General features: G+C 39.9%; 1 protein-coding gene across 1 annotated transcript in view; it reads left to right on the top strand.

Annotated features, from left to right (window-relative positions):
- jeb (low-density lipoprotein receptor domain-containing jelly belly protein) overlaps nt 1–26,165 on the top strand; it is a 279,585-nt gene extending 253,420 nt beyond the window's left edge. Inside the window, exon 3 of the mRNA XM_083124078.1 lies at nt 21,961–26,165. Within this exon, the coding sequence (XP_082980204.1) occupies nt 21,961–22,020 (60 nt within the window). The 3' untranslated portion in view covers nt 22,021–26,165. The remainder of the gene's footprint in view (nt 1–21,960) is intronic.
- Nucleotides 26,166–26,533: the final 368 nt, after the last annotated feature.

Here is a 26,533-nt window from a genome sequence, read left to right as displayed (position 1 = left end):
TGGAAACATCAGCAGATGCGTGACCGGAGGAAGGGTGTGGGGGGCACGTAAATTAAACGAATGCGCAGTGTTGCCAACCTTTTAGCCAGAGAATATGTTGCCGCGAAGGATGGGGGGAGACGAGGCGGAGCGTATATTAAATGGTATGGTGCCAAGGAAGTATTTTTTTGCGCGCGTGTTTCGTCCGTTGCGAGTGCCAAGAATGTAGCATCCCGCGGAAGTAAGAAGCTACACACGCACCGTCTTGAATTTTTGTCCTCCGATTCCTGGAAGATGTTCAAGGATGGCTCCGAGACGGAGAATGGGGTAAAAGTAGCATTCCGGTCTCCTGGAGGCAGATTCCCACCATTTGTAATCTTCCTTCTGCACTGTGCATTACTCCAAGAGAAAGAACATATGCTTAATATTCAGAGACTGCTACGCAGAGCATGTTGATCGACCACGAATATCCTGAATTTAAATAAAAGAATGTAAGGAATTCATTTTTCCATTCATATTTACAATACTTATAAAAATGTTATGACAATCTCTACCTAAATAAAAACTAGCTCTCGGGTATTCCTAAACCCGCAGGTTTAATGCAGAAACAAGACAGCATTTCCTTCTTAGCGCCTGGGCATTGGTGTTCTTTGTGAGTGTCCCTTCGTCAATTTCATCATATTATCAGTCATCTTCATCTTCTTGATTAGCCAAAAGTGGCAAAAAGGGAAGTAAGATAAACCAAATCAACCAATCAATGATCCTGAGAAAAATTTACCCAATTTTGAACATCAACGCCAATTTCTCTCAGGTTCATGCAAACATTATCACTCCATTTTCAGTTTGACCTTCCTACAGGTATCTTACCATCAGGCTTCCCAACACGGATCCTCTCTCATGCCTTCCAAATGACCCCACCCATCAAGGTCTTCTTGATGATGAAGTCGAATAATTATTATGAACGTTAAGTTTCTCCAAATGCGTTTCTAAGAACTTTATCTATTAAAAAAAGCTCTAAATTTATACACTTATTTTAGTGTAAGGGATTATGTTCCACAACCTCATAATACCACAGGCAAAATTAATATTTTATAACTAAAACTTTTGATTTATATTAAACGAGAGACAACAGATTATAAGTAGAGAAGAAAAATTTAGTCCTGAATTAATTGAATTCATGCTTTAAATTTCCCATTTTCATTTGTGTATATTACTCCTGATTGTGATGTACTCACATTCTTTTCTTTAGAATTTGTTTAAAATATTTCGAATAATAGTTATTGCAAAATGACATTCTATTGATTGTAATGAAAACTTTTCGTGCGTCAGCATTTGAACTAATTGCTCCCATCACACTATACACCAATCTCCAGCGGGTGTCTGAGCACTAGTATCTCTTTATCTAGGTTAAAAGCTGAGGCTGCAAATGGATTTAAGCACATATAAGGACAAAACACAAGACAATACACTTTCCAGTCGCCAGAGCCTCGTTGACCTGCAACATTGTAATTACCAAGGTTAGTTGACTTTTGGGAGCCTTCCGTGAAGGTTATTACACTTCAAAAATAACCTTCTAAATCGTAGACATGAATTTTGAAATCAAAGGTATATGAAGAGAATTGAAAAATACATATTTGATAATTGGGTTTCTACAAAGAGCAGGGCGAGGAAACATTCTCTGATTTTCGGATGTCATGAAATCAAATGCTCATCCAAGCAATGCATTTCATTTCCTTCAAATTTCGTCAAGCATTGCCGAGTAAAAAACCTACACGTGAATCCTCGAAACCACAGCACCTTATTTTTCTTCAGAAAGTAAACTTTGCACCACCGTATTCTTCTCTTTTCAACTTTTCACCCCCGACAGCAGAAAAAAATTCATTCGAGTTTTTAATTGTTCTCTCTCCTTCCCATTAAAGAGGAATGACGGGGGCGTGAGGAACGAGGAGCGTATTTCGTTCCAAGTCCCAAATGGGCACCGGATCCAAGGAATATTCTTTCTTCTCGAAAGGATCCGTTATTCCTCACCTGCCTTTCAAGGCAAAGCACGTTCATTGCAGAAAAATTGGGGACAGGTAGAGAGCTGCAGTCGAAACGGAATTTAATGAAATGACGCACCCCATTTCCGATGATGCGATATCGTGCATCGAAAACACCTTCTATCACGTTGCCACTCCAGAAATCCTACAGATGGATGGGTGGGCGTGCACTGGTGCACTGGGAAAGGCGAGGCGAGGGAAAGCTGATGTCACTTTCTACTTTTCTTCTACTTCTAGTTCCCAATTGCCCTCTCCACGAAAATAGTCCAGTCAAGGTCGTTTCTTCCCCCTGCCTCCTCCACACCCCTGGCCTTCCAGGGTTGCCACGCTTCTAAGTTGCTAAGTCGACACTTCGCGTGTTGTACGTATGCGGTTGATTTCGTCGGTTGAAATTGTATATTATTGGCAACACTGTAGGTGAGGGGCGTGACTTTGACCGGACTCTTTTCATGGCTTTAGCTATAGTACAAGTATGAAACCTCCTTCCCAAGACAAATGAGGGGTTCAGAGCACAAGTGGCGCAACTCCATTCAAGACAGTCTTGAGGAAAAATGGTAAATTTAGATAACTTCGTTCTACGTTTAGCTGTTGGAGCCCAAACATAGTGGTACCTGTATGAGCAAGAATTTGAAACTTAGGAGATACTTACTTCTTGCACTGAAACGTTGATACTCCACAGTTCTAAGGTATACATGTAACTCAATTTCCTCGAAAAGTAGAAATTTTGTTCGGAAGTGGTCAGTCTCTACTTGCAACCTCGTTCCACCATAACCAAAAACTTAAACTCGTTCAAGCCGGACCCTGTGGCCGAGTAGTTAGCACATCCCGCTGCGACGCCAAGGGTCCAGGGTTCGAATCCCTCTCGGGCTTGGTTGTTTGTGAATGTCCATTCATCAATTTAATCACGCATCCCCATCATCGCAAATTAGCCAAGAGACACAAAACGCGAAGTAAAATAAACTCGTTCAACAATATATCACTTGAGACATAGACGTTTGATTGACCTTGATAGACGGACCTTCATGCAACTTACCTTGACGAGTGTTTTATTTCCATCTGTTCCCTTCTCGAACATTGAAACGACTGAATGGAGACGCAATTCACTAATATCATAACTTGGTGTATCGAGGCCCCCAAAGCCCATTGATGGAGGATCCTGGTTCTCGTATGCGTGCACACACAATGAGTGACCATAGACCCTAAATCTCTATTTCCATCAATTTAACTGTCTGCGAATTATCCTTGAACAAACGTAATTTGATTTGAAGAGAATGTCACCAGTCAAAATTATTCATGTCTTCGTTCTGAATGGGCGCAATAGTCCAAAGTGAGGCGCTGTGCTGTTTGCGGGTTGATATACATTATGTAGACGTTAAATCCTTTATGTTACATACCACATGGATCAGTAACTTTCGACTAACATCTCCAAAAGAAAATGGTTGATTGATTTATTTATTTGGTTTACTTTACTTCGCTTTTCTGCCACTTTTGGCTAATCGCGAAGATGAGGATGAATAATGATATGATTAATTTGATGAAGGGACATTCACACAGAATGCCCAGGCCGGAATTCGAATCCGGAACCCCTGTACTAGGGCAATCTGATAACCACTCTGCCACGGAGATCGGCCTAAAAAAGATGGATAAGGAAAGTTAAAGCATTATTTTTGTGCACTTGCATGACATTGTATTCCAAACGCATCGCATTACACTTAACGGTGTTCGGTTAAACCATTTGTTTTCAAACTTCATTCCCAATCGAGTGGCTACATTATTATTTTTAAAACATGAGCAATAAGAATTATGTATCTGGGTTCTTCTAGCATTCAACCGTTCGTTCAGCCATGTTCTTCCAGCATTCAACAGTTGGTTCATCCGGGCTCTTCCAGCATTCAACGGTTCGTTCATTCGGGCTCTTCTAGCATTCGACGGTTCGGTCATCCGGATTCTTCCAGCATTAAACCGTTCAGTGCGTTCATCGGTGTTCTTCCAGCAGTCAACAGTTGGTACATCCGGGATCTTCCAGCATTCAAAGGTTCGTTCATCCGGATTCTTCCAGCATTAAACCATTCGTTCATCCGGACTCATCCAACATTCAACCGTTTGTTCATCCGTGTTCTTCCAGCATTCAACAGTTGGTTCATCCGAGCTCTTTCAGCATTCAACGGTTCGTTCATTCGGATTCTTCCAGCATTCAACCCTTCGTTCATCCTGGCTCTTCCAGCATTCAACCGTTTGTTCATCCGTATTCTTTCAGCATTCAACCGTTCGTTCATCAGGGCTCTTTCAGCATTCAACCGTTTGTTCATCCTGACACTTCCAGCATTCAACCGTTTGTTCATCCGTGTTCTTCTAGCATTCAACAGGTGGTTCATCCGAACTCTTCCAGCATTCAACGGTTTTATCATCCGTCTTCTTCCAGCATTGAATAGGTGGCTCATCCGAGCTCTTCCAGCATTCAACCGTTCGTTCATCCGTGTTCTTTGAGTATTCAACCGTTAGTTCATCCGCCCTCTTCCATCATTCAAAGGTTTGTTCATCCTGGTTCTTCCTCAATGCAATCGATATCCAATAGCATTTGTTGATCTTGTTTACTATATCTTTTGCCCGAGATTGTTGAATTCCGGAATGTCGAAAAGTGCATCACTAGTGCACCAACCTTTACACCGATTTATTGTGGAAACCTTGATATCGCTCGCCCACGAAGCATAAGACCTCTTTAGTTCAGAAGAGCTGTCTCCATTCTCCTCTCGGCTATCAAAGGAAGCTCTCCGCGTGGTTATCAGCTGTCTTCTTGGTCTTTAGTGGCTGGGGCATTGATTACCCAGAACTCGAATTCCCCTGCGTGGCTCCTCAACGAACGATTATGGCGAAAGAAGCTGTAATTCGAAACCGTTCGTTACCGGAACCCGCGGACGTCTACAAATAATTCCATGGATGCTTTGTTTTCAGAAACTGCATCTGCGAAACACGCATCCTGTTCCACGAAACACGATGCTGATGCATTTACCTTCCCATTTCGCCAATTCGACCCTTCTTGTACGCATGGCTGCGGCACGCTTTTCCGAGAATTGTACGGTGTAAGAGCTTTTATTGCGTTGCTTGTTCATTACCCACAAAGCCATGTTCATTTCTGTAACGCCTTCGCAGAAGATATCGAGCGTTGCTCCAAATTTTGTTGCAATTGCCAGCTGTACATATTACGGATCATGTTATCCGTTTAAGTTAAAAATTTAAACCGTGAAAAGATACTCAGCATGAACTGTACAAGGGGGAGAGACGAAGAAAAAGACAGAGAGAAATGGAGAGAGAGAGAGAGAGAGAGAGAGCGAGAGAGAGATGGGGTCCGTGACAGAGATAAACAGAGATTGAGAATTTGAAAGGGGGAAGAGATGACGTTAGAATAAGATGAATTTCAATTTGAATAGTTGTTTGAAGTTCACTTTATGCACAGATATGCTAAGTGGGACTAAATCTACAGTTGAAAGTGGGATCCGAACTACTGTGTAATGTGCCTCCAACGGGTATCGAACCCTGGACCCCTTGATTACAAGGCGACGACATTACCACTACGCTATCGGGAAGTCCTTAGAGTTAGATGAAAAGCTAGAGAAGATATATATATATATATATATATATATAGAGAGAGAGAGAGAGAGAGAGAGATAGGGAAGATAACACAACACCTACAGAGCCAACGGCCAGCATCTTTAAGCCGAAGCTTTCACATGATTCACAGACTGAAAGCATGTGGGGCGTAGCCGTTATCGCATCACGTTGCGAAGCCAGAGATAGTGGGTTAGAATAATAGATAAAGCATGTTCATTGTTTCGTGATTTTACTTACCTCGATTTCATTCACCCTCACTGTCGCAGTTTAACCAAATGTTCTTGTATTGTATCTCGCTGAATTTACGTCGTGTTTCTACACTTCAAGTTAATCGTGAGGGGTTGAAAAGGATGAGGCATCTCCAAATAGTCGATTGCGACTGCAGTGACACCTTGGAGATCAGTCTGAAAGCAAAAAAGAATATATAAAATAATATGACTAATAATGAAGAGAAACCTAATCAATATTGTCAATACCGACACCTTTTTGAACGTCCTCCGTTTCATTAATCAAAGGGAAAACAGCAGCCATAAATTATAGGGTATAGTACACACCCACAAAAAAGGCTAGTTCGGAGTTGCCAAGCGTCTTGATACCCGCCGTACCCCCAAAAACTAGACAGGGAGAGAATGGCGAAGGTGGACGTTATTCCCTTGTTCCCTTGAGCGTTCTTTCGAGGGTCACGATTCAGTACAGTTCCTCTCTTCTTTTAACCTTCGTGTCTTCATCCCTGCCAGAGGATGCAATGACCATACGTAGAGGAGGGCTGGATGCTGGCTGACGAGAAGAGGGAAAAGATTTGGCAAGTCTTTTGACTGCCAACCGAGGCACGCGCTGTGGTTTCGGCAGGAAGAGGGATGGGGTAAAGAGGATTACTTGTGACAAAATTAATATATGCGTCTAGTGCAACATTGAGACACTCAAGAAGTAACTTTCATATTACTTGTAAATAACTTATTCAGCATTACGTAGGTGATAATTATAAATTCCACTTGTGTGACCGGAAATACTATACTTTTGAAAACTGAATAAATACAAGTGCATTAATGAAAGTCGAGTATAATTGATAAATGTTAATGTCATGCTCATTTTAACGGCAGTTGGATGGCAGCAGAAACTAACGGTTTTAGACCGTTATTTCTCCACTCAAATTTTTGCAGTACGGACAACTACACTCTGTCTCTGGAATCTATGGAGCTAGCGTACGAAAACAAGTCTCTACGCAAGTAGTGTCACGAGAGGGCTCGACCAATGAACTCGTGAGAGGGGAAACGACTGCAGCTACCAGCCGTTTGCAGCAGCGCACACTGCTTTGCTCCACCAACTCGCTTTCTCCCCGTCTCTTCAACAATGCGCGACTTTGCTCCACATATCTCATAGACAGAGTATAGCAAACGAGTTGATCATTCTCTAACTTCGGTGAACACGTGGTCAAAAGGTACACCAAACAACTCCAACCCTTTTTTATGCATTTAAGATTCCTACCTTGTGAAGAATAATCCAAAGTATTATTTTGAGGTACGTCATTACTAATAGACACATTGTCCTGCCTCTGATGTATTGCTACGTCTGCTCCCATACCCTGCTTTGTCGTCATTCTTATCAAAGCCAGATTCTCGAGCCCTTTTTTCCCTTTCAAGACGGAAACTCTTATCTCACGCACAATCCCCATCCTTCTTCCGAGGCTTTGGACCAACTATGAATGAACACCCCGCGCCAAGAAGGAAGTGACGTAGGAGCCGTAAAGAAACACGAGCCTGTCTTTTCATGTGGACAAACCTGATTCGATGACTGAATTTTTCTACTGGCGAGAACGCGAAGGGACAGACAGTAAATTAGTGGGTTCAGGTCGACTGAAATGAACCCGGGATGTTTTTATAACAAGCTGATACGTTCAACGGTATCTACAACATCTTCTAGGTTTTCGCAAGGGTCATCTGTACATTTCGTGGTGTGAGTACGGATCGAACGGTTTACTTGTCCACCAGCGTGGAAACAGATATGTTTAATTTTACAAAGAAAGAAGTTAAATTTGCATTATAATAATCCAGAAAAAAGTTATCTGGAAAAATAGACGGTAAAATAAGGCCGATGCCTTCATATTCCACCATTTAATCAGAAGAATAAAAGGCTCCATTCTCAAGCTTTCCAAATTTCCAAACTGAAACATTTATGTGAGTTTACATAATATAAACTTTGTGACAAAATTGTCTCCCCTAAAAATGAAAGTTATGAGAAAATAGTGAGTATGCATTTGAGTGTATTAGTAGTTTGAAATCTAAACAAAATTAAGTGTACCAGATATTAAATACCACAGTATCATCATTAAAAGAACCTTTCAGATAGCAGTGATTAACGCTTGTAATCAAAGGATCCGGGTTTGATTTCAGGTGGAGACAAGCTTTTCTGTTACCTGAAATCTCTTTCATAGTACGTATGGTATGGCTAGAAGTAGATAGAAAGGAATAATAATATTATACTATTATCCACAGTTTATTATTACTGACATTGCTTAATTTGATCACTGACCTGCCTCCTTTTACAACCTGTCGACGTATTATATTGGTATAATCCCAAGGTCATTCGAGAGCACAATCGGAACACCAATCAAGTTTCAACTCTCTACCTTCTACAGTACTTGAGATGCAAGGGACGCCGTTATATCTCATTGAGAGGAGAGAGAGTGGGCGGCCTGCCTTTATTTCTCCATCCGAAGATCTCTACCCGCAACAGATTGACTCCTCTGAGACGCTGGAGTTATTTCCTGTCCACTGGTCACGTTCCGCTGAGTTACTGCCATTCTCACAAAATTGCAGTTATCCGCGAGTTGGCTCCTACTGGGAAATCTAGTGACAGCGTCACTTCTAGCGGAAACGCCGAAGGTCGTGCGAGGTTCCTGTCCACATATGAGGTCCCGGAGGTGATCCCCGGAAAGGATTTCGAAAATTTGATCACACTCCTGAACTTTCCGTGGCGCCATTAGGAGTTTAAAGTGGCTAAGTTAATTTGCAGGAATCGAATACTGCGTTGAGTTTATTCAGCTCTAAATCCATTAGAACGTGCTGAATAAATATTATTCCTTCAAATATTATCGCCCGTATTTCCCCTCCCTAGGGTGGGTGGGACAGGAAGTCTGAAATGGAATTCACAGCACTCCTTCCCCATACTAAACAGAATAGATTAGGCACAGATGGAATGGTTTGCACAAGAAGTGGAAAAGGCCAAAGGGAAGACGAACATGTGGGTAGAAAGAGCAAGTTGTGGAATAAGAAGAAGAGAGGAGAGAAAGACAGGAATGGTGCAAGTATTGGTTGATTTGATGTTTTAAGTCCACTTCATGCACAGTAAGGCTAATCGGGACTGGACCTACAGTTTAAAGTGGGATCCGAACCGCCATGCGCCTCCAACGGCCCGGGACCCCTTGAACAGAAAATGAGGAGGCTTGAATTTTAAGATGACCAAGCCAGAAATCACCCTTGATGATGATGACTGGAGAATTGCTTTCTTTTTCACTCGCGAAAAAAACATCATTCAAAGACCGCCCTTATTAATAGGGCAACATTTGATCACCACAGGTTGTGACAATAGTTTGTTCTTTTGTGAACAAGCAATGTTGCAATGGCTGCACTGACGCATACAGTTTCAGGATGCGTAATGCTCATACTAGTGGCGAGAAAACAAGTTCATGGAGATCATCATTTCTATGTTTTAGTTGAAGGTCGGAAGATATCTGGGTTCCGAACTGAACTATTTTTAACAATTAGGTGCGTCATATTGTTTCTTTCGTATTTCCAAGGGTGTGTGATAGCAAACCAGTTGCACCGGCTTCTCGAGAAGCAAAACGCTGAATATTAATTCAAACTTCTAGCTTTGCACCATTTCATACGAATTTTGAAAAATGCAAGGTTACCGTAGACTTACTGTTTAGGGCGTCGTGCTTTGGGCTCCGACTACAGGATTTCTCAGGGGTAGCGTAACAACTTTTATCCTGAGATTTCGACCTGTGTATGGGACCGGTGGCCACGCACCATCGTGAGGAAATTGGAGAGCTACGAATGGGTACCGTAACCCGGTCATAATAAACGTACAAAAACGACTGGGGATCGTCGTGCTGACCACACATCACCCCGTAACTGGATCTCTCACCTCGGTAGATGGGAGTGAGGCCCGGCAGTTGGTAGGAAGTCCCTGGCCCTCATGGGATGTTATTATAGTATATATGGTTCTTATTTGTTGCATTTGGTTATTTAAAGTCACTTTTCTACCATTTCTGTGGATATAGTTTTCTTAATTGTGTGATGTATTCTTTATTGGTCATCCAAGACGGAATTGTTTTACGAGAATCAGATAGAGATAGAGAACAAAGAAGAAAATAAGACAGAAAAGGTATTAAGAACGATATGAAAGAGAAGAGTGGAGTGGAAGAGTAAGCAAGAAGAAATAGGTTCTAAAGCGTAAGAGGGAAGGAGAAATTTATTTATTTATTTATTTCAGAAATTGAACGCAACAGGTATATTACCCATTAATGGCGTTCATTATACAATAATTTTGTGATAACATTATTGAAATATTGCACAGATGAATGTAGTATATAGACAGAAAACATTTAACAAACATATAAATCTTAGGTTCTATCGTAATTATGTAATTTTAGTATACTCCTTTTCAAAATTGCAATCGGGCAAAATAAGTCCACACTGTTTTCACTTTTGATGGTATCATTAAATGTTTTACACATATTCCAAATTGGGGATATTGTCAGAGCGTTGGTTCTATTACGACGCAGGCTGAAGAGTTGCGTTCTTGGTCGTAATTTGCTTGAGGGGACGTAGAAGTCGAGCTTTGACAGGGCGAAAGGAGCTTCGATGAGATTATTTAAAATTTTGTGGAGGAAAATGAGCTGATGCATGATGCGTCTGTTGTTGAGAGTTGTTAGGTTAAAATATCTGAGAAGGTTCTCACGGGATTCCATTTGAGGGTATATACCATCTAGTTTGTACTTTAAGTGTCTTAAGAATTTACTTTGAATTTGTTCTATTTTGTTTATATCTTGCTGGGTTTGAGGGTGCCACACTATGCTTGCGTATTCAATTTTCGCTCTAACGTAAGCATTATAAAGCATCATTAAGCTTCCGACATTTTTGAACTCTTTGCATGTACGCATTATAAATCCCAGAAGTCTGTAAGCCTCGTTTGTTACAAAGTTAACGTGCGCGTGAAATGTAAGTTTAGAATCAAACAGAACTCCTAGATCTTTGATTGTTTCTACCCATTTTAATTTTTGTTTATTTATGCAATAGTCGTATTTTATTGATGTAGTGTTTCGAGTATATGACATTTGGTAACATTTTTCGCTATTTAAGATTAGTTTGTTGCTTTCGCACCATTCCACAAGACTGTTTATGTCCGCTTGTAACTCGGTACAATCACTGTAACTGCAAATTCTTTTGTATATTTTTAAATCGTCCGCAAAAAGTAGTTTACCCGATTGATTCAGATGTTCGTGAAGATCATTTATGTACATGAGAAAGAATAAGGGACCAAGGTTAGAGCCTTGGGGAACTCCGGATGTAGCTTCAAATTCATCGGAAGTATTTCCCTGAAACGTTACGTACTGTTTGCGGTTTGTTAAGTAGGATTGACACAATTGTAACATCGGATTCGATAGATTGTATGATTTCAGTTTTTCTATTAAGATTCTATGGTTTACGGTATCAAACGCTTTCGAAAAATCTGTATATATTACATCTACTTGAGCTCCGCTATCCATCGCGGTTGCGATAAAATGAGTTATTTCTGATAGGTTGGTACAGACAGACTTTTTACATAAGAAACCATGTTGATAAGGAGAGATCACTGATCGTATGTGAAAAGAAATGTGCTTGTAAAGAATTTGCTCTAAGAACTTGGCAGGTGCTGCCAGGACTGCTATTGGCCTGTAATTCTCTACATCATTTTGGTTATTTGTTTTTGGTATCGGGGTAATTTTTGCTAATTTCCAAATGTCTGGAAATGTTGAGGTGGAAAGTACAAGATTGAACAGCGTGTGCAGGGGGTATTTGAGTATCTCACCGCATCCTTTAAGTATGTAAGGCGGAATTTTATCGGAACCAATAGATTTTTTCGGTTTAAGATTTTTAATGGCATCTTCGATTTCTTTAAGACTAATATCTGATAGGTTTAGTTTATCGATTTCACTGTAAGTTTGAATATTCAAAGTCTTATTTTTTCCATCATCCTGCCGGTACACCGATTGAAAATATTTAGCAAACGCTGTTGTTACTTCTAGAGTGTCAGAAAGTATTTTACCTTGATATTGAAAAGGTTCTGCTCTTTTTTGTTTTTTCATATTTTTGGCAAAGCTGAAGATGAGATTAGGGGTATGAAGTATGTTATACTCTGTGCTTGAAATATAATGCGTATATGCTTTTTGAATCCCTCGTTTAACAATATTCCGAAGTTCTTTAAATTTCTCATGATGATGTTCAGCGTGGGGAGCGTTATTTTTCCATTTTTGCCTATGATATGCTTTTTTCCTGATATTCTTTATAATTTCCCGTGAGAACCAGCTCGGAAATTTCTTCGGTTGAGTTTTCGTTGAAGGTACGCATTTGTTAAATATGTCATACACCATTTCATAGAACGTATCAATAGCGGCATTAATATTAGTGTATTTCTTCAGATCATTCCAATTTACAGCTCTCATAAGATTATACATTTTTAAAAAATCTGCATTCCTAAAGTTATAGTTATATTCTGCTTGAATTGAATTTTTCGTGATAGATTTAAATTTAGTCATGGAAATGTCAATATTTAAAGCTGGGTGATGAATGTCTTCTGGTACGAGAGAATCGGATTCCCTTGTGACTGTTATGCTATTAACGTTACTTAAAATGAAATCTAACGTTCGTTGGTTATCATTTTTTATGTCATTGAAGCTGTTTAGTAGGTGGAGTGACATGAAATGACTCAATTCTACGCAAGCTTCGTTTGAAGATAAGAGATTGTGATCCGCCCCCTTTATCTCAGGAAAATTAAAATCCCCTGCAATAATAAGGGAAGACCCCTGCTCATAAAGTGATTCTAAAGTTTGATAGAAGGAACTGTATACAGATCGATTCGTATTTGGGGGGAAATAGGCTACACAAATATGCATATTTATTTCGCTAATTTTTACTAACAAGTAATTTATCAGAGGGTCGAAGAAGAAAACAGAAAAAGAGAGAAATGAAACAAAATGTAAGAAAGATGTTTAACCAAGCATTTTTTCTACATCCCTCTCTGTGGTCGCCTATGAAGACATTTCTGAGAGACGAACTGAAAATTAAAATCACGCATATTCCGACCGTGAGAAGAATTGTCATATGTCGGCCAGGACTAGATCCGAACCTCTGGGCTTTCGAGAGGCAAGCGTTCGTGATGGCCATCTCCCGTTAAGATCTCCCAGAAGCTCCTTCACCCCTTCACTGCCTAATGCAATTCCGAGCCTCATTCCCCGTCGAAGTGTGACTGATCTCCTTTTCGCGAAGGAGGATGGGAGTTTGATGGTCGATCGGCGGAGGGTGATTGCTTCCTCTTGGCGCCGAAACAGTTTCTCTTTGGGGGGGAGGAGTAGGGGAGGAAGCGCCGCTGAGATTGCTTTCTTTTTTAATACATGATGAATGATTGCTTTCCTTTTTAATACTTGATGAATAATTGCTTTCTTTTAATACTTGATCAATGACCGCTTTCTTCTTTAATACTTGGTGAATGATTTCTTTTTCATATTTGATCAAGGATTGCTTACTTTCTTAATACTTGATCAGTAATTGATTTATTTTAAAATACTTGATGAATAATTGCTTTCTTTTTAAATACTTCATAAATATTTGCTTTATTTTTTAATACTTGATGGATAATTGCTCTTGCTGTCAACATATTATAATCTGCAATGTGCAACCTGCCTCTCAGAGGTATTTTCGGTGTCAAAAGTTCTCAATAAATCTAAAAAACAATCTAAATCTGAAAATACTTTAATTTTTAATACTTGATGAAAAATTGTTTTTTTATATTTGATTAATAGTTGCTTTTTTAATAATGATGAATGAATTATTATTCATGAAGTACCTGCATAACTCCACAAATATTATTTCTCTGTTATCGGGTATCTCCAATGGCGCAGTGGTGTGGTCGTCGCCTTGTAATCAAGGGGTCTAGGGTTCGATTAGCCTTACTGTGCATAAAGTGAACTTAAAACACCAAATCAATTAATCAATCAATCAATATTTCTCTATTAACGGAAATCCAGCATTCTCGACATTTATGTAACATGAGCCAATAAATTTCACAAGTAAGTCCAGTCCAGTAAGATAATTTTCAGTAAAAGCACTTGGATTATGGTTTTATTAATCATAAATAAACCGGGGTGTAAAGGGTGACCTTACCTCTTACACTTAGTACACCCTGACTGCATACTTGCAGACCGAAGAGACTCAGGCTGTGCCTCGGATTGTTCAATTCGTGCTTAATCTTTTTTCTTAGTCGGTCCTCTATAGCGGATTGGATAGCACAGCGCGCTGCGAAGCTAGAGGTCCCGGGTTCTAATCCCGGCATGATTGTTCTTTGTCAGTGTTCCTTCATCAATTTCATCATATAATTACACATTCTGATCTTTGCGATTAGCCAAAAGTGGCAGAAAAGCGAAGTAAAATAAACAAAATGAATAAATCCTTTTTCTTGAATTGCTCAATTCATGTGTTTCTCAGGGTTTTTTAATTCACGCTTAATCATTTTCTCAGATCATTTAATTCGCGTTTAATGCTTTTCTCAGATCGCTCAATTAATGGTAAATTAATTTTGTCGATTCCGAATGCGTGCTGAATCCTGTTTCACGCATAAACCTGTTCGAACGTGTTCCTTTCACGCAGCATTCCGTTGTTCCTTTTCATGCTCTTGCGTTTCTTCCATCCCCAAGGCGGGACTGAGTTCTCTCTTGTAATAAGAGGATCCTTGCTTGCCTCTTGAGCTTGACGAAATCCTACTCCTCCAGCGCCAGACGACGCATTGTTGTTAACACGACAGGGTTGAGAGGTTGGCATTAATCTGTGGTAAGGATGAAGTTCCTTACTCAACATCTAGTTATTTACTGCTAGCTCTACGGCCACTCCCCTGGGACCTTACTCGGGACTCTTTTGCAGAACCTCGTATCGCGTCCGCCATATACCATGTCGTCTAAATCCCAATTTCATGTATCTCGAGAGGGAGGGCGTTATCTGGTGTCTGTGAAGCTACTAAATCGTGAGATAAATATAATATTATTTTGTGTAAGGCTATAGTTCGCGCCATTTAAGAAGGCTGTTGGGTAGAAGTGGTTAAAATAGCCTCTCAGGCCGAATCCACGTAGACTGTCCTTGATCTTTGCAGAAGCTATGTCGAAGAAAACGAACACGAGCTGACAATACTGGTTATGTTAATGCACTAAGGTACATGATAATTACACTTCATACCGCGCTCCTAGCCCAGGTTCACTACCAACATTGAGGATTGGTCCACCAGCAACCGTTGCGTGTCAATATTTGCTGGATTTCGAACAATGCCTCACAGATACAGAAAACGTTTTCTTATCATAAGGAAAATATAGACATAAAGATCTATTTCAGTTCCAGACTGGGACATTTACTCACCTCACAATTTCTTCTATATCCTCCATTCAAAAAGGAGTCCAAACTAAGAAGCAAGAATTCTAGGTTTCTAGAATGCATCATTATCTACCATTCTGATTTTACGACTCTTTTCCGTCGCGTTTGGCAAATATTGTCGATGAGGATGAATGAAGATAAGATACAACTGATGAAGGGGACACTTATAAAGAAACTCGTTTATCCCCAGGACCGAGTTCGAACTCGAAACCTTAAGTGGTGAGATCAATAGTGGACCTCTCGGCCACCGAGGCGCCCCAAGGTGCTTCTTATCACTATCGATCTGTCCGTCTGTCAGCGGGAACCGAACACTCGACGTCATAATTCTCCAGCAGGACTTGCGAGACAAGATTCAAATATGTCCTTGGATTGATTAAATTCCTACAAAAATGTCAATTTGATGGAACGTTATGGATCATTTAATGAAAAAGCATATATAATTAGGTGCACTGTCCAATATACCTTTTAGGTCCCGGGTTCGATACCCGGTGGAGGCACATAGTGGTTCGGATCCCACTTCAAACTGTAGGTCCAGTCCTAATTAGCCATACTGTGCATAAAGTGGACTTATAAAACACCAATTCAATCAATCAATTCAATAATATACCTTTTAAAGTGCATTTGAAAGCTGTTATTCGGCCACCCATTCTTATTAAGGTTCCTCAGTAATTCCAGGCAAATTCTCTCCTCATGTTTCTTCCACCGTTACATAATCTTCGCTCGCGGTAATATATTTATAATATTCCTGGTTATAACAATTGGCTTAATTTTGATTGATTGATCGATTTGGTTTATTATTCTTCGCATTTCTGCCACATTTGGCTAATCGCGTAGATGAGGATGGGCGATGATATGATGAAATTGATGAATGGACACTCAAAGAACACCAATGCCTAAGCCGGGATTCGAACCCGGGACCTCTGGTGCCTGCGCGGTGTGCTGACCACTCCACCATGGGGGGGGGGGGGCGGCTGGTTTATGTTTTTAAGATGGTTATATTTCTTTCTTCATTTTGTTTCAAAATCTCATCTTCTTTCATATTGGGAACCCCTGCTAAAGCCCTTCATCTTTACAGTGGAGGTTCCTTTGTATACCTGTCTCTGGAATCTGTGGAGCAAGACCGCGCATAACTGAAGATAAGGGGAGAAAGCGAGTTGGCTGAGAAAAGCAGTGCGTGCCCCTACAAGCAGCTGGTAGCTGCACTCACTTCCCGTCTCACGTGTTCATTGGTCAAGCTCTCACGAGTCATTACTTGTGCAGACTTATTTTGGTAAGCCTGCACCATAGATCCGCAGGAGCAGATTATATTTCAGGCGATGAAACTCACCGAAGACCTCTGTCACCCTAAATCCAGGTCCGAGACAGAAACAAGCTGAGCGCTTTACATTATCTTCATTAGTGCAAGGACGTATTTAAGGAGGTCCGAACCCCCCACCCCAAAGTAATACAAATTTATCATGAAAATATACATTTTTAACATCTGTTGTATAATCGGTGGTTATTGGTTTCCGCCGAACTTATCGGAAGGCAAGGATTATATTGGGATCACGTAGCCTTGAAGGACAAACATTGAGAAACAATTAATCAGCACTTTACTTTTCGTCATCTGGATCTAACAATCCTTTTTGTTATTCAATAAATATTCAGTTCTTTATCTATTTGATATTAATTTTCTTGCCAGGTCAGTTGATTTTATAACAATTATGACGATCTTAAGTACATGTAATCTAGATAATGAATACGTACTCTTATGGTTAGGTCCCTATTCGTATATCGTCATTTTACCTACTCATGTAATAATAACACAATATTAATCAATTTACGTGTATATTTATATTAATTTAATTATTCAAATTTAATCATTCATATGATTATTATTTCTGAGACGCTTGATTCGCCCCCCCCCCCGAAATGTACATACGTGCCTGCAATAGTGAGTTCAATAATCTGTTGCGGTCACGCACTAAACGCAGCTCCAACGTGTTTGGCGAACACAAACGCGGTCTTCACCTTCACAACAAAACGGGAGAATTTTTCTTGTTTCATATTCATCAGCAATTACCACCGTCGGCACATTAGAGAGAATGATTTCGCCAGCTTACTAATAGCCCGGCGTCATGATTCGCGCTGGTCCACGAAGCGGATGCTGTAAATAATTCCTTCCGAGAGATGGAGAGACGCGTGTGGCCCGCAAGGCTGAAGGATATTTCCCCCGAAAAAAAAAAGTTCGCAACATGGATCCGAGAGCAAACCTCCGCCCCCTCTCTTCCTCCACCCCTCAATCTCGTCGCCACGGCAACGCGAGGCATCACGTGACGCGGGATGGGATTATCTCGTTGGCTGAACGAAGGGTACTATAAATAACCGGCGCAGCCAGAAGACACGCTGGGGCCGGAGGAGCACCTCCACGTCACCCGCGAGATGAGATCTTTTCATTCGCCGGCTAGATTAGGGTCTCGGATTACTCCCTCTTCCACGTCGCACACCTCGCAGAAGTTCTGATGGGCTTCTCTTCTTATTTTCCCCGTCCCATCGAAACTTTTGTCAAAGTTGTCCTGCGAGAGAAAAAAACTGAGTCTTTTGCCCAAGTAAATTCTATGAAACATTCTTCCAGCAACTTCTGTTTCAATTGCCTACGCCTGGAATGACTCTTTATCCATTTAAAGAGCAAAGGTTCACAGGGAATATCACACTGAAGGATCGTTCACACGACAAAAAAGTGCAGGGGAGAGTCTTACGACTCCTTCTTCAACTCGCATAAGCTCACAAGTGTCCTGGTGCCTTAAAATATTCTCCGAATTACGATTACTCCATTTTTGTATGCAAGCTTTCTTCCATTTTTATTGGTTTAGTGTTTTTGATTTGGTTTATTTCGCTATTCTGCGACTTTTGACTGATCGCGAAGATGAGGATGAGAGATGATATGATGGAATTGGCGACTGGACATCAACAAGGAACACCCATGCCCAGGCCGGGATTCGAACCCGGGAACCCTAGCATCGTAGCGTGCTGTGCTTATCACTCCACCACACAGGTCGGAGTAAAGATCAAGCAAGACCGAATCATTCGAACACGAAACGTGGTCTCATTTTGATTTTATAGAGATTAGTATCAATGTCATGTCAAAAAGTATCGAAAGGTTTGGTCGCGTTCTCGTCTCTGGATCATGAAACAAATTATATTAGCTTCACATATAGAAAAAAATCCCAAAATTACATTTTTTTTGAAGTGCTAAAAATGAGAAAATTTTGACGAAAAGCGACCTGAAAAGTCACTATATCTTCTATCCCGAAGCTGGGAGTGACGTTAGCTCTCGAGAGCTTGGAAATCCTTTTATAACTCACCTGGTCGACAGCCCGAGAGAATCTATGCACAATTCAGAAAGAATGCTGATTTGCAAAAGATGTAATTGTCAACCAAGCAAGTCTTCTGCATAAGCAGAAAGATCGAAAATAATTCACACATAAGGTTTCTTTGCAAGGAAGTGCTCGAAAACGATCTACAAGGAAGACTACTTTGAGAACACAGTTCACAAACACAAATGAAAAGGTGTTCACCACGTGACTTTGGGGGGAGGTCAGGTACCGCACTCAAGGGTACGTCTGTGGGCTTCCAATTACCGAGGACTCCATGGGGCCCAACACGTGTTACAAAGAAAGGTACTTTAAGTACAATAACATGCAAACAATTCACAAACAATGCTGTTTTCCAAGGATGGTTTTGAAAATAATCTATATACGTTGCTATGAAAATAAATTGTTCGCTACCAATTGAGAAAACAGGCTACTTTACAAAGAACAACTGATAACAAAATAGTTCTCAGACATTGAAATGCAAACCAAGTTGGTTTCTACTGCGGGCCGACTTAAATAAGGGGAAAGGATTTAGTTTCGAGATTCGTTTTCTCTTATCACGAACGGGGAATAGATAACATCTATGATACCGGAATATCTTTACGCCGTGCTTTAGAATTCTCAACGCCATGCCTGTCGTAACGTGACAGACGATAAACATCACTTCCGCCATACTCACGATATACCTACGTGTCGTGACGAACGCTGCCAAGATTTGATTAATCCCTTGTGGTACAGTGGAGAAGATATGCGAAGTAGTCTCGTTTACCATCCATCCGTGTCACTTAGCAGAACTTCTATGACGCAATTTATTTAGATTAGAGGCGGACGGTTCACATCCTTCCGAGTTTCAGGTGGGCTTCAGACGATTCTGTTGAACTTGCGAACATCGGCCAGCAGATCCACTATGTTCGATTTTTTGTTGTTCTTGTTGTTGTTGTTTTATGTACAGATAGGATAATCGGGACTGGACCTACATTTTAAAGTGCAATCGGAGTGCAATGTGCCTCTACCGGGTATCGCACCTGGGACCCCTTGATTACAAGGCGATCCACTATAGTAACCACGACTCTAACTCGCCTCCCCGATGGCGTAGTGGTAGCGTCGTCGCCTTGGAATCAAAAGATCCGGGGTTCGATACCCGGTTTAGGCACATAGTGGTTCGGATCCCAATTCAAACCGTAGGTCTAGTTCCGATTGCCTTATCTGTGCACAAAGTGGACTTAAAGCAAAAACCTCAAACTCAAACGACGCTAACTCGCTACTGTTCAATTTAGAGGTTACTGCTCTTCACTTATACTTAACATGCTACAAGGTGTATTTTATTGGTGTAGTACATGGAGGGATCAGGATAGGTCGTTTCTTCTTCTTCGTCTCTCTCTCCATCTCTCTTCCTCTGAAATGTTTCCATCTATTCCTATATATCTCTCTGTATACAACCTCTCTCTCCTTCCTCTCTGTCTCTTTTTATCTCTCTTTTTGGGTGTAAGGGCTGATCCTTGCAGAAGACACTCAAATGTCAACCTTTCTTGAATTTTGAAGACATATGTGTTTCTGATTGTCCCTTAGCCAATATAAACACACCACCATTCATTTCCACCGTCGCAATTAGTCAAAAGTGGCAGAAAAGTGAAGATTAAATCAATCAATCTCTCCCTTCTTCCCTCTCTTCTCCTGAAATGTTTTCATCTTGCACCATCAGTCTCCCTCTCTCTCTCTCACCTATTTCTCTCTCTTCTGAAATGTTTTCATTTATTTTGTCTGTACAGTATTAGACCAGTAATTTTCGATTTACAACTTGAAAAAATAGTAAAACCTGAAATTGATAGTCACTTTTCGCCTCCAAGAATAACGAGCTAAAACTCAAAGTCCCATATCAGCGCCGATTCAAAATGACGTCCAGCAAATTGTATACCTGCCTCGTATATGGTGACATGATCGTTACCGTAACACCAAGAAACTTGAAAATAGCTGCTAACAAAAGAGATCGCAACATATTAAAACTTCATTTAATTCTTTATCTCTACGTTGTTTTGAAGATTTATGTTTGGAACGACGTTGACTATAAGTTTCGAGGTGTAATGATAACAATCAAATCAACCTATAAAAGAGGGTAGTTTTAGCTGAGAGCCATTATAAATCGCCATTGTGGTCGACTCAGATATGAGTTTTGGTGGCACTTAGTTTGTTCAGAAAGGTCAAAAGTAACACTTCATCAATTACCTATTTTTTGTAAAGCTTGATCATTCGCTTGCGTATGGTCACATTATGAGTATAAGTATTTTATTTATTGCTAATGCTAGTAGTATAGCATATGTAATAACAACCAGTCCCATAGTTCGAAAATTTTCACAGAGTATACGCTAACTTCCGTGAAACGTGCATACCATGTTTCTATTACCTTTAGATTATGTTTCCAATGTATGGATGAATTCAATTAACTTCTACAAACAAGATGTCATCTATGACAGAATACTGAGATACCCATAGTTGGTATAAAAGAGGAAACTTACCACATACTTTTCTAGTAGAAGGTATTTTTAAAATAAAAAGATATGAAACGCGTATTTTAATGAATTCATTTAAACGTAGAGGCTGCAGTAGTATTTTATTGGCTACAGTACAGCATCTTATTGTATTTTAGTTTCTTGTTGATATTGCTTTTGTGTATATATTTTTGTATGCTCTTTAACAACTTTAATATCACCGCTAATTACACTAAAAATGAAAAGCTTGAGAAAATGCAGAAGGTATACGCTAATGAGCAAGGGTGCCTGCAGGGAGGGGCCAAGGGGTGGCACTTGTCCCCCCTCCAGATTTCTGGAAAGAGTTGTAATTTGAATGGCGAAATTGTAGCGATATTTTATAACAAAAAGTATTGTTTCTGTGGCTTACAGGCAGTAAGTAAGTTACAGCAACTATTATTATTATTATTATTATTATTATAAGTAGCAGGGTTAAATTTAACTTACAATCTATTTTACAATGATTATCTAACTATAAAAAACAGCTTCATGTCAGTATACAGTTATGCAAATTGTATATATATATACAAAATATGGAAATTACAAATGCATGTAATTAATGAAAAGACATAAGTAGTAGTAGTAGTAACAAAAATAATAGCAACAATAAAAGCAGTAACAATAGCAATAATAATAATAATAAAATTTTCTATGACCCTGCCCCCCCCAAGAGAAAAAATCCTTCGGGCACCCATGCTAATGAGTAAGGTTAACCACAGCCCTAATAATAATTGTAGCTACCTGTTTCTCATTCCGTTTCTTCTCTTTCTCTTTTCAGACAAAAGCCCACCTAGACGTTTTGGCCGATGCGTTGTTACGATGGGCACGAGGTCGCTAGTGTTACTGTCTTTGTACCTCACTCACTCTCCCTGTCTCTTCACGATGTAACCTTAACGACAGACGTGGTGTGTCCATCTCTCGGCGGGCCAATCCCCCTGGTATCTCATCCTCATCTGTACGAAGACCAAGTGAATCATCATCATCCGGTCGTCGGAGAAGCAAAAAACGGAAGACGGGAGTCGAACTCTAGGGCGACAAGGAGCGGACGGGGGCGAAGCACACACACACATACACATACATTCACACACATACACGCCATATGTGGAGACAGTGCACACTTGAAGATATACGTGACTTTCTAAAAATGCAATATTGAATTATACATAAAAAGAAGAAGTTACTTCCGTTGTTCCGTTTAGGGGGGGCAACACCCCCCCTTCCTTCTTCCCATTAAATCCTCTCCAAAAAAAAGTAGTTAGATGTTATGTGAGAGTTTAGCAAACATACACATACACAAAAATACACACACACACACAAATTTATCAAAACATGGAAAACGGGTTTCAGTAAATGTAAGGAACACTAAAAAAATGCCACAGCAGAGAACGTGAAACTACTCGTAATTTGGAGATACTTCCTCTACTTTACATCACACACACACACACACATACACACACAAATGCAGCTCTACTTTAGATTCCAGAATAACGTATACACAGCAATAGTCTGACATATTTTGGGGGGGAACAGGAAAGACAGTGGTTTGATTCGCGAATTACCATTTAGCAATACAATTCTAAACCATGGTGGTCCTTGGAGACCGAAATTCAAGAATATTTCTTGCCTCTGCGCTGATTTAAACAAACCTAAAGCGAAGCTACATTGATTTAGCGTAAAGCAAACGAGAGTCATGCTACTTTCCTCACATAATATGGCTACCTTGGAGTGTAACAGGTTCGTCTTGCCTTAAGTGGAAGACCATTGGAGCAAGCAACCCTTTACGACTTGCGTTCCTTGAAGGAACCGATATTTTTGTTGTTCGAAAGCATTCTGGGCCATCGATAACGAACGCCTGCACATTGTGTCTCCGTAGTTCGCTTGTAGATGTAGTCACTCGATGTTTCCATGGGGCTATCCAATATGTGAAAAATCCGACTCAATGTGTGGCGTTGTCGATGCATCCAACGCCTCCTATCACGAGCCTCGATAGGATGCTTAGAGGTACATCTTCGCTTGCATCCAAAATTTTTACATCTGGAAGTTGCATTCCTTTCGATCACTTTTACATTCTGAGGCGAAACGACAGCCGTAAATGTTTGTATGCAGTCAAATGTAATTTACAAAAAGTAAAAAAAATGTAAAACATATACATGTAGTGTCAATGTGAATTGTTGTAGTTAACTTTGTACGTAGATACGCTTTGTTCTCGCTGTTACGTTGCGCTCTCGTTCGCCTCAGAAGGAGAAAAAAAGACGTGCGTGCGACAAATCCGTATGGGTTTCTGGAGACCATGCTTTTTTTTTCAAAAATTGATTTTGTTTGCTGAAAGAGTGGTTCTGCGTGGAGGTTTGCCTCAAAGTGGGAGGAATGCCTTTGTCTTATGGGTTGCTGGGGAATTCCACGTATGGAGGCTGGTCATGTCTGCAGGACATCGCGACGGAGAAGGAAACTTTCACGGTACGAGCGATCAAACGGTCAAGGCACCGATGTCCGCAGCCATGTTCAAATACAATGGAAGATTCTCCCATTAAGCCCATAGGAGTTTCAGCCCATACGGATGCACGGCGCGATACTCACCTTATTCTCGATCAAAGGAACAAAAAATTACGTTCTTCAAAAATTAAAAACCAAAACAATCACCTCCAAGTGGCCATCATTATTCTCCTCTTTGTCATTGTTAACGAAATATGCATCGGTTCATATCAGAATATGCTCAACAACGACACAATGTACACGATTATCCTCCCCCACGGTCGGTAACCTTTGAGGATCTCGAGAGAACAAACTAAGCTGGAACAAAGGATGAGTAGCAAGGATGGATGCCCAGTTTCTTAAAAAAAAAATATTATGATTCTTTTCGCGGACTCAAGCAAGAACGCATATAACAAAAACGCAAATGGGATAACCTCTCCAATCATCCTTGCATGAAATCACGATTTGCAACCAAGTATTCCAGAGCTTCAAGAATGGAAATTTTTCATTCTTGACTCAAAGGAAAACTGATGCTTAACACATTTAACTCATCATGTCCATACGTAACCGGACACCCGAAACACTTAACAAATTCGATACAAGATGCATGATTGGTTTAGTATCAGCTCACAAAAAGGTGATAATCTCGTTAGTTCTCCCCCATACTCGCCCACTCATCCTTGCGTCATATACATATTGAAGCAATCATATGTATACGTACGCATAAATATGTAAGCAAAAGCTGATTTTTTTAAAAAATTGAAAAGAACTATCAAATTTCTAACATGTTAAAAAAGTGAGCTTTATAATGCTATTCCTATATTTTCAATAATTCTGTATATATAAACAAGTCGTTATATACTTACTTCATTCTCAGGTCTACCCAAGGACTGGCATGTTCATTTCACTGCAAAGACAACACAGAACAGTGGTTACTACACTTCCTTACAATATGGAACAATGATACATACATGTATATGCCTCCATTATCAGTGCTTTGTTGATGATAACATTTTGGAACATTTTTTTAAAAAAAGAAAAAGAAAAATGACTAAGAAGCTGAAGGGACATGTGTTTGAACCAACAAACCACATGCTCATGTTCATATATAAATATATACATATATATGTTAATGGTACGTACGTATACATGTACATATTGCATTTGTATCGATATGTATCTGTATACGTCATAAGCTTTGTTTACGTCTTTGGTTCAAATGCACTGTTAGCGACCACTTCAACAGACATTGGTCATGTTTTTTTGTACACAAGACTCACACACACACACACACACACACACACAAACACACATGAAACACGCATGGGAGACACACGCAATCTTGCACTCATACTTTTGATGTAGTGAAAAAAAATACAACGCGAGCACTTTCAGATATTGATATATTTATAAGCACTGCAACAATGTGATACGATATATTCCTGCCACGTTTTTTCTTAAATCTTGTAGAGGCACATTTTTCTGTGTTTTTGTTCCAATGGAGGTGAAGAATGCACATGTTATTATCACTGTTGGTGTGTTACTTTTTAAACATGTCTCTGGTACAATTTAAACAAACCCTACTACGTGTGTGATATATAGAATAGAACTGAAAACACAATGAAAAGAAATAAAAAAAAATACTGCTAATATGAGATTTACTCCCACCCCTTTACGTCCACCCAAAGCTGTATTACCCCCCTCCACCCCCTTCCCAAAAGTATTTTGTTATTGTTTGAGAGACAAAACCAAACAATGAAGCCTGAACTTAAAGAAACAAGGGAAAAACAAGATTCACTACATGTGCGGAGTTGTAATTGTACATGTGTATATTTTATTATATAATTATTATGTGTGTGAGAATCATATCCTAGAATGTTTATGATGTTAAAAAAAATGCCTCAGCCAGTATGGAAATAATATGTGTAGATATTTCTCGTACTACAAGTTCATTGTCAAAGAACAATCATTTCTTAAAACTTAGGCAATATTTTGTCAATACCGAGGTGTTTTCTCCCCCCTCCCTTTTCTGTAATTCGAGTGTCTGAACCGTCAGTGAAATACAAGAAGTGCGTGAGGTATGGAACAATGAGATAGGGATAATCCATCCATTTTATCACTATAACGTAATAGCACGTAAAAGATTTCCACCGCTGTTGGTTTCTGGCCTACAGTATTGTCGCGGCTGCAAGAGGCCGAGCTCGGAGCCACTAAACAAATACAAAGGCCTACAAGATGCTCCAATAAAGAGATGGAAGATATGTTATTTTTCGTAAAAAAAAAAGAAGGCAATACAATTTCAGTCAATTTCTTGTTTTGCTCTTATCGATATAGTGCAAACAAACCAATAAGATAACAGCAACAGTCATTCCAAAACAAGATCAGTGGGATTCGTGAGCATAGTGTATATTTTCTTTTCCCCCGATTCTTTCAACGTCGACGGTATGCTAAGCCAACGACGTATAGCTTTATTAATAAGCTTATCGAGTGTTCCTCAGTATTATATACAAACATACATATATATGTAACAAAATAAATGCGTGTTGTTCAGTTAGTCTTGTCGAAAATACATGAAAGAGTATGACGAAATGGAGTCGAACTCTTTGTGTTTTTTTTATTGTTTCGATGATGCATTCCAAAGTATGTGTTATTATTTTTTTAAGGGAAAAAATATTAATTTTCAACTGTGCGAAAATAAATTCAGGGATGGAAATTTTCTCGGTTACTCCAATACAAAAATATAGGCTTTCGTTTAAAGGAACGGAATAGTCTGAAAAAAAATCTCCCTACACTGTAATATCGTTCTTTAAGAAATTCTTTCATTGTTCGATCAGTGAGTGTGTTGATCTCATCCTTACCTAAGGTACTGTCTTTTCTTC

This window comes from Lepisma saccharinum, chromosome 6, assembly GCF_977018435.1.
Source record: "Lepisma saccharinum chromosome 6, izLepSacc3.1, whole genome shotgun sequence".
Taxonomy (NCBI): Eukaryota; Metazoa; Arthropoda; class Insecta; order Zygentoma; family Lepismatidae; genus Lepisma; species Lepisma saccharinum.
Note: the sequence above shows the minus strand (reverse complement) of the source record. Positions and strands in the feature narration are given on the sequence as shown.